Below are 9,467 nucleotides of genomic sequence, written 5' to 3'. Positions count from 1 at the left end.
AAAGATTGAGATGAGAGTCTGTATCTGGCAATCCGAAAATGCTCACCGACCAAAGTCTAGTCTCCATTCAGGGATATTTAGCCGGTAAAACCGAGCCCGAGACCTTGCCCACCGTCATGATCGTGGCACATTATGACGCCAGTGGGCGGCCCCGGACTTAGCCTACGAGCCGATGTCCAATGGGAGTGGCGTGTCCGTGCTCATGGAGTTGGCTCGGCTTCTTCGGCCAGTTATATCAGACGCCGGAAACGCAGCCTGATTATAACATGGTGTTCTTGCTCTCGGCCGCGGGCAAGATCAACTTTCTGGGCAGCAAGCGCTGGTTGGACGAGCAGAAGGACATGCAAGACCAACAAGCGCCAAGAATATCATCTCCAATGTGAAACTAGTCGTCTGTTTAGACAGCCTTGGCTTGGGTCAAGCCCTCAAGATCCACGTGTCCAAGCCCCCAAAGAAGGATCATCCGCTCACAAGTTCTTCACGATCTCCAACGACTCAGCCAAGACACGAAGCGATTCTCGGATTTAAACGTGGAGTTGGTTCACAAAAAGATCAACCTGGCCTACGAATCATTGGCTTGGGAACACGAGCGATACTCCATAGCCAAATTAAGTGCCCTCACGCTCTCGCATCACGAGAGCCCTTTCGGTTTGGACCGGACTTCCATCTTGGATCGAGACATTGATCTGGCCGTACTCGAGCGGAATACTCAAGTCTTGGCCGAGACTTTGGCCTGCACCATGTATACTCAAGAGGGATCCAATTGCATGGGTCCGGATCAAACCGAAATGACTCGCCCGAATCGAGAGCATCTCGCGCATTGGACGGCGGAAATGCCCGCTCAACCTCGAGGCACGCCCTTATTGACGGGGGAGAAGAATCCTTTTGTGATGAAATTGTTCAAGTCCCTCGACAAGTTGGTCATGAAGACCCGCAAGGTCGTGGCCAAGCGTGACAAACGTGATCCCGAGTTCACGTTCTACGATCAACACAACGCGACGATGAACTCCTACAAGGTCAAACCCGCCGTCTTCGATCTCGTCCTCACCGTGGCCATTGGCTCATACTTGGGCTTGTGTACTTGCTGTTGAGCTATTCCAACGCTTTATACTCGATTCTAGCCTCCCTGGCCACGAATAAGAAGACCAAGAGCGTTTCCAACGGGTCTCCTAACGGCAGGGTTAAGAGTCATTAGGTCTGGTCGCTTTGTTTTAGGCATTATTATGATACCAATAATGATTACATGATCAATCAGTTACGATTCTTTGGTGAAGTCGACCATTCATTTCGGCGAATAAACCTCCTGTTGAGTAAAATATTGAAAACCATTTCACGTTCTTGATAAAGTCAGGCTCACGGGCACGTGGTCCGTGATGCCGGTAAGCGTCGTGTAAAAGCCGAATCCCGTGGGTTGGGTCGGGCACTTGGGATCGTACAAGATCCTATCAATCCGGCGTTTCCCTCCAAAGACTTCAGCCTTGATCTGTCCTTCGGAGTCTGGTCTGGGATCGCAAACCATTAGCTCCGTAGTTTGAACCTGAAATTGCAATGTCTTGATTGGCTCCAACGATAACGGTTCGTTCGATTGCTGGCGATTTACCTCAACATCGGCGTCTAAAATATAGTACCTCCTCAGGACATCGTCCACCAAGATCGATCTGAAATCCTCGGGAGTCGATACCTCCTCATCATGTATTCTCAATTGGCGCCACTCAGTTCCAATTGTCCAATCACGATCAACTCCCGGGGCCTGGGCACCCACGTCCAAATATTCTCGGAAAAGTGGATGCTTTTGAGTTGGCGCGTCGCCCGGAGACATATTATCAAAGTTAAAATCCCCGCCTAACGTGGCGAATACAACCTCCTCATTCTCGGTCGTGTGCTTTTCTCGAAACTTTCGGAACTCATCTTGCGTCAGAGTAAGGGCCTGCTCAATCTGGTTCTCTTTCTCTTGGTAGGCCATGGTATGAAGATCCCCGAGGTAGCCCACTTCTCGCCGACCATTGAGTGTCTTCCGGCCAAGATCGACTTTAGCCAAGAGAGCACCGTATGAAATGAATTTTTGCCAGGATCTCTTGTTCCTGTAGGGTATGAATTTGGCCTCCAGTATCGGATACCGGGATGCCAACATTAGTCCACTACTCCCGGTGCAATAATTGCCCGACCAACTCTGTCGACTGATGTCCATGATGAAGCACTGAAACCCTTGGTCCTTCAGGACTTGAACCATGGAACCGGCATAAAAACGGTCCCACACCTCTTGGAACATAATGAAATCGACCCGCATGAATTCTGACGCAATCGAGTCCGCCTTCGATCCCGACGAACTCAAGGCCGCCAAGTTCTGCCAAGGCTTCTGCGATCCAAGTTGAGCAAATCGTCGGCGGAATTCCGAATGCCTCTCACCCACGTGCTTCATGTTCTGAAATGTGCCCAAGGCATCAAACCCTAACAAAAGGTTGGCCGAAAGGAACCCGAAAGATTCATCATCCTGGGGACCCTGATCCGCCGCCTCCTTGGCTTTGAAATCGACCCGGATGAAATCCCGAGCCGCGAAACATGAATACAATAGGGTCCAATAGACCTGACCCGTGATATAGAGGGGCAAAGTGACGAGCAGCCATGAGCAGAAAAAGAGGCCCCAGAGGAAACGGGTCAATCGGTGAATGAGTGACTGTTGGCGCAAATGCGGCACATCATACACGGTGGAGAAGAAGCCGCTAAAGAAGTAGAGAAACGGATAGGTCAATCCATAGCAGATGAGATCGATGATGTTCAAGAGCCAGTTGTCGTAGCGGCCAATGATGTTCATGGCTCTTGCGCTCTTTCACTCCCAACTCATCAGCCCCGAGGTCCAACGAAGACACGTCAGTCAATGATTCGTATCGATTGGATGGACGGATAGCAGGGACAGTGAGTAATTAACAACTATTTCGACTTGTTCTTCAGATTTGGTGCCCACATATGTGCATACACTCGACCCGACATGTACTGCCAATCAAGCTTAAAGGCCAGTGTGTACAAACGGACGCAGAATCGAGATTGGAAAGGACTTCAAAGCGATAGATCAGCTGATATTCAACTCTGAGCGCAAAGCAAAACAGGAAGTCACTCCACCATCAAGAAAGCAAGATTGCCCAAGCGCTACCGGTAATGCCTACTAAATTATAACTTTTTTTCAAATACTTAATAAAACATGCTTATTACAAAAGGCTAAAGGGTTGAAAAGGGCCACTAAAGAAGCTGATTGAATCTCCATATCATCATATTGTGAAACAGAAGACGCTTAGAAAGCAAAATGAGGTTCAAATTGCTCATAAACACTTTTGATTCAAAGCCAGATTAATCCATCAATTCAGGGAGGAGACGTGGTACGGTGGTTAGCGCAGTGTCCTAGCATGAGAGATGTCCCCGGTTCGATTCTCCTCCCTGTCCTTTCTCAAGGAAACTTTTAGACGCTAACCACACCCACCAACGGAGAACCAAAACGGATACGGACACGTCACGATCTATATCGGAAACACTAACATGGACGATGTGATGGCTGGCTTCGCTGGCGGGGCAAGGCTCACCCCTCCGACCCTAGCACCCAAATACAAAATTAAAAGTCTGGGAGGAAATGTATGATGAAAGATGAAGAAATTTTCGGTGAAAAAGGTGTTAAAAGACTAACTAGCATTTTCCGAAATCAGGGATTGGGTACTTGGCAGTTTTGTTTTTATTTATCCATTTAATGAAAAACCATCACACATTGATGGGTAAATGAACGAGAAATCTCAATATCCACGTGTTACCCTAAAGGTTGAATTTGAGGATGTAAAAAGGGTGGGTTACATTGGTGGCTTCGTGATTTTGTTGAGTCAAACTTGTGTTCTACCGATCAAATATTTCATTTAAGATTCCAATTCAAGTACATTTTTTTTGAGACTGATCCATCTATTTATTACAAGTGTTATTCCTGCTAATTTTATCTGAGATGCATAATGAAACATTAACTTGTGCCTCCTCCCTAAATTTCAATTATGACACAACGCTTCAATGGCTTGAGGGTTTTGGTAGAAGCTCGGAAGCTTAGAATATGAACTTCATTTGTTCAAAGCTTTTTTTCTTCATTTTAATGGGGACGCTTTCATGGGACTACTCAGTTATTTCATTTCGAGTCAGAAATCGCAAACCATTTAATATTGGATTAGGTCCTCGATACTCAATGTAATGTAAGCTTAGTAGCCCAAATGAATTGAACAATGTTCATCATTGTTCAGTTTCACATTGGTCGCTCATCAATCTGTCTTGGGAGGCTTCCTGCTTAAATAGCACAATTAGAGTTTAAATGCACCCGTCAGATGAAACATTTGAGGGACAATTTTGATTCAAATATTTGAGCTAACGGTTAACTTACGTTGATAAAAATGTAGAGGACCCTCTTTTGCAGACTTCTTTACCGCTGACAGAATTTCATTTAAGAATTATTTCAACGAACGCAATGCGCTATATTTCGATTGACGCAACCTCAACGGCCTTGAAAAAGTAAGACGGCCAGGCTAAAAAGACCGCCCGTTCTAATGCCAATTGGAGACATGGCAAATTTATTGAGGTCAATGGAATTCATCTACATGGTCTTCAAGCGATTCAGTTGTCTTCTGAAGGTCAGAGCAGATGGGTTAGACATAGACCACTGGAATATGAAGTGGTCTGTAACTTTGGCCATGACATTCCCAATTCAAGATTGCCCATGGGTTGTATGAAAAAGAATAACTCGTGAGACCCGTTGACCAAAGACAGACTGCAAGGCCGCTATGAACTCTACTCCCTATTAGTGGTAATGAGAGATGCCAGAAGCCCAAGTTTCGGTTCTCAGTTTTGGACAAATCTAAAGATCTTGAGATAAATTTGCCAGATCCCCATGTTCGTTCCAGGAATGCTAAGATAATTCAAAGTCCACTACAGATGGAAAGGATCGTTTGGCATTAACCCTCCTATGTGATTTCCACATGTTAAATAACTCGACATCGCCATCAAACTAAGTAATGACCATTACCTCCTTCTTTGAAAACACTTTTCTGTCTTCTTTTTTCCTTTTTTTCTTGCCTCTCTATTCCCCCTCCCGCCCCTTCTTCCCATCCCTCCCTCCCCTAGTTTACTTACTATGAAAATCTATCTTGAATTTTTTATTCAATGATTGATGAAGATTGATTGGCCAACAAACCTGTTCATCTAATATGTGAGCTAATGGCTTGCAAAGTTCAAGAAACACCACATTTCCTAAATAAATCTAGCCATTAAATCCAGCTAAAAGGGGTTACCCTTCGTTACACTCCTTGAGTATTGGGTGACCTCTAAAGGAACTGGTAGTAATTTATATCTAATCAATGTACAATCACAGCCATCTTGATGTACACATTTCAATTCTTTCGGTGGAGCAACGAAAAGTACATTCGCCTTAAACTCTGGGTTATAGAGCCAACCAGTTGGCTTCCAATGTCAGAAACGCTTTGTGCATCATGCTCGGGAACCTTGTCATCACACTCACAGTAGTGATGGGCACTGTGGGCATGCAATGAGTGAGTCGACTATTGGTCACCAATCCTGTTTTCATGCCGCCTTGTAGATCCCACGTCAAAATGATATCCATAGACTCAGATTCAAACTCAGTAATCTGGAATGATCGTTAAAAGTTTGTCCAATTCTAACTCAACCTGCTACGAGAATGCCTACGTATTATAAACAAATATTAGAGGGAAGTAAATGAAACAAAGAGGGAGCTTGAGAGAAAAGATAAAGGGACCTAATTGTTCTATTATTAAGAGGGTGCTCACAAAACGCACATTAAGTCTCTGCGGTCGCTACAATTTACCCTAAAAGTTGGGTTGGGACAAAGTTCAAGAATGCTTTTCAAAACGTACAACATCAGACACCTTTTGGACCCTCTTTGAATACTGTACAGTCGCAATCAACCTTTCTAGCCTCTCCCTATATGAGAGCTCTCTCATAATCTCAATGTTCTTGTTAAAACATTTATTGACCTACTCGACCTTTGGCATAGCTGTTGCAGTGATTGAGCCTAAATAAGCGAAGTAGATCTTAAATGTGACTGAGCAATCTGCTCAATTTGTACAGAGTTGGCATTGGGATATTATCTCTGGACTTAACATCCGCTAGACACGTTTGAAACGCTTTAACTACTTTCAATTTTTCAATCAGGAACGGGTCACACGTAAAATATGCAATGAATGCAACCTTTACTTTTCAACTCTTAAGTTCATAATCTAAGGCACAGTCCTTGGAAAATGTCTTGAGTTCTCGTCCAGGCGTGTTTTGAGAACCTGGGATTAAAGGCTTTCGAGTTTCAGACTTTATGACAGTATACACCGTTCAACCTGTCTTGAATCCGACAGATGTCTTTGCGTTTTCAATGTTTCCTTCAATTAGTCAGCATCTTTTTTTCCCCGGCTGTCCCACATGTTTCACTTGGTGGCCTCTTGTTCCGAAAGGAGTATACATTTTTGTTACAACACCAAACAAAAGTTCTTGGGATAACTTTGACGTTTGTCAGCTTTTGTTGTTGATGCTGTTGTCGCATTCCAATCAGAAAGGTGCAGAGTTCAAGTCACGCATGCAAAAGAATACCAAAAAAAGCTTCTTACATGCTAGCAAAAACGTTATGTGTATCGGTTACAAAACCTCAGAATAAACTTTGATGTACTTTATTTTAGTCCTGCAACAAAATTTGAAAGGTCACTCCTAGCAGTTTATAACTCAAAACTTACTATTCATGAATAAGACTCTTGGATTGACTGAATAATTTGTGCTTGTCCATCAGTTGAGCATGAGGGGAGGAGATTTGGATATAAATCCATGCTCCCGTTGGACTCGCAGATAGGACCGTCCAGGAATTACATGATGCCACACAAATTTCAATCCAGCCATGAAATGTGTTTTGAACTACGCAAAAGATTGTGTGAAATATTAGAAGATGCAAAAAGCAGCCGAAATGCCAAATGGAACTATCACATCTCGTCCAACCTTTCACATATGAGGCGGCATTCGTCTAACTCCGTCACCACTCATCAAAGAACGGCCTCGAACGTTTTCCATTCAGAACTAAATTGGAAGAATGAAGGCCGTCCACAAACAGACAGACGGACGAAGGGACGGACAGTCCAACTGACTGACTGACTGACTGACTGACAGGGGAACGAAAGGACGGAATCGAGGATTGTAGGAGTCCTCATGGCCGGAGCAGCAAGCTCAATTACATGTGAGTCAAGATGAACATGCATTTAAGAAAAGCTGTAAAATGAATATCTACTTCTGATCTTGCCTGGATTCGCAAATTCGACGGGCAGGGGACGAATCAAAGTGGCTTGGGAGGTTCGGAGAAGGCTCTTTTTATTCAAAGTTCGATCATCAAAGGTAGATGATTGGCAGAGGTCTTCGAAACGCTCATTAACGAGTGAACGACACATATGCTTATGCTGAGAGAATTAAGGGCATCATCATATACAGCTTATTTAGTTAATATACACCTGTGTGTGGATAAATCATTATTTTTCCATTCTCCATTTCATGACTTGACCAAAGGTCGCAGAGTACAGGCAATTATCAATTCCACCGAGTGTTTCATGTCTTGCGCTGAAACAAATTGAAGCAAAAACTAGCTTGCTTTATGTGCTTAATAAATGAATTTCCAGATGTAAATCCAAATTTGGCGCCTACAATAAGAATGTTCCGAGAAAGAGTCCGCTGTTGCGGCAGATGGCGCCAGACACTGAAGGGCCAACCCAGTGTTGACGTTATTGAATAATGTGTTTTCTTCTAAGAAAGTTCTAGATATCCCACATGTATTTAACTCATCAAGGGATATTGCTCCTAAAATTCTCACTTTTTTCATTCGTTTTTCCCATCATTTACGTGTTTATTGCCCCATACCCAAAAACACTTCCCTCAAAAAGTGCGGACTGTCCATTGGATTTTGATATTTAATGCCTCAAGACTCACTGCTTTTCAGACCCACTCTCTTATGGGCGATCTCCCCCCAAAAATCCCAAATGGACACAGTCCTCGGAATGTGATTTCTCATGAATCATCAATTCAAGTGGAATCATTGGAAGTACAACTAGCATATCTTGATTAGCATCGCATATCTCCAAAGAGCATTGGGTTAAAAGTCACCGTGACAGTTGAAGAATTGCCCCAAAGAGGGAATTCATTCCCAACTACCTCAATATTTCCAACATTAACCCCCCACACAAAACCACTGATCAAAATTAACCGCTAACAAATCCAACCCTTTCTATTTATAGGCTTGACCCATTAACGTCTTCCATTTTCAACTTCCGAGACAAAAGAGAAAAAAGAGAAGAAATGTACTTTCGATTTTCTCAGTGAGATGAAGATTTCGCTCCAAGTCTGATTGTGGCATCGTTGTCATTGACTCAGTGCAATTCCTTCCACTCGCCTTAATGCTGGCTGACATTTCATCTAGCTTCTCATAAAGTGATACATGAATGTCCAGCCTCTCATAAACCTCTCAGCCCAAGCATGCTCTCATGAATTCTCGTCAAGTTCTAGTTGAAAGTTGAAAAGAGGGTGCTCGGCAACAAGTGGAATGGAAATGGAGTGGTTCAAAGTTGGTCCCACTTGTCAGTTGAAGGTCATATGGGAGAAGTGGTACTTGTTCCATAAGATTCAAAAGATATTGCTGATCCCATGGTTTCTATTCAACATGGCATCTTTATAACACCCATTTCCACTTTGTTCCACACATCTTGCCTTAGTTATCCTCTTGCGTGGATCATTTTACCAATTACTCGACCTCAGAAGCCACGAACTTCCCGGAAACATTCCGTGGGATATTTCAAACATCGCCTCGAGAAGNGAAATTGAGATCTCTTTCACAAGTCAACATGGATCATGTCGGGTGTACGGTACATTTTTTAGGTTGATCGACGGCTCCTGTCCGCAATGCATCTTCTACTGGATCTCTAGTCAATCTTTCTGTGTTCCAGGACTGATCCAATGATGCGAAACCTTAGTACTCCATATTCAGCCATGAATCGACGTGGAAGCTCTTCCTCAGGCATTGGGGCATCAGGCCCACCTCCTCTGGCTAGCTCGCAGCAAGCCCGATACAAGGGCCTGCTTTCAACCCCTGGTATGGTCAAATTTTCCGCTTGGAAACGGGAAACGGATATCCCAAGGTAAACAATAGCCATGGGAAAAATGGTTTGATCAGAACGGGAACAAGGGCGAATGTATTCCAGATTGTATTTCCACGACTTCCTATTGGCCAAGATCAAAGAAAAGGACCCGAACAAAGTCTGGTTGAAGGATGTGAGCTTGGGAAGGACCGAAACCTATGGTAGGGTGGCCGGAAGTGTCTCTAAAATTGCCAGTGGACTAACGAAATTGGGCTTTGGCAAACGGGATGTGGTGTGCATGTGCTGTTCCAATTACGTTGAGTACTG

General features: G+C 44.0%; 3 protein-coding genes across 3 annotated transcripts in view; 2 read left to right on the top strand and 1 right to left on the bottom strand.

Annotated features, from left to right (window-relative positions):
• LOC131878959 (BOS complex subunit NCLN-like) overlaps window positions 1-1,325 on the top strand; it is a gene marked incomplete in the record, with an annotated part of 3,542 nt that extends 2,217 nt beyond the window's left edge. The window contains 5 exon segments of the mRNA XM_059225123.1: window positions 26-144; window positions 147-220; window positions 222-359; window positions 362-463; window positions 465-1,325. Of these exon segments, the coding sequence (XP_059081106.1) occupies window positions 26-144; window positions 147-220; window positions 222-359; window positions 362-463; window positions 465-1,091 (1,060 nt within the window).
• LOC131878960 (sphingomyelin phosphodiesterase 3-like) lies at window positions 1,262-3,044 on the bottom strand. The gene is made up of 2 exons (XM_059225124.1): window positions 1,601-3,044; window positions 1,262-1,537 (listed from the first exon to the last, which is right to left on the bottom strand). The coding sequence occupies exons 1-2, from the start codon at window positions 2,810-2,812 to the stop codon at window positions 1,331-1,333; spliced, it is 1,419 nt and encodes a 472-aa protein (XP_059081107.1). The 5' UTR covers window positions 2,813-3,044; the 3' UTR covers window positions 1,262-1,330.
• Window positions 3,045-8,995: 5,951 nt separating this feature from the next.
• The window catches only part of LOC131879559 (uncharacterized), a 1,901-nt gene continuing 1,429 nt past the window's right edge, over window positions 8,996-9,467 (top strand). Inside the window, exons 1-2 of the mRNA XM_059225915.1 lie at window positions 8,996-9,200; window positions 9,264-9,461. Coding sequence (XP_059081898.1) covers window positions 9,019-9,200; window positions 9,264-9,461 — 380 coding nt within the window. The 5' untranslated portion in view covers window positions 8,996-9,018. The remainder of the gene's footprint in view (window positions 9,201-9,263; window positions 9,462-9,467) is intronic.

This window comes from Tigriopus californicus, chromosome 4 (genome assembly GCF_007210705.1).
Source record: "Tigriopus californicus strain San Diego chromosome 4, Tcal_SD_v2.1, whole genome shotgun sequence".
In the NCBI taxonomy this organism is placed as follows: Eukaryota; Metazoa; Arthropoda; class Copepoda; order Harpacticoida; family Harpacticidae; genus Tigriopus; species Tigriopus californicus.
Note: the sequence above shows the minus strand (reverse complement) of the source record. Positions and strands in the feature narration are given on the sequence as shown.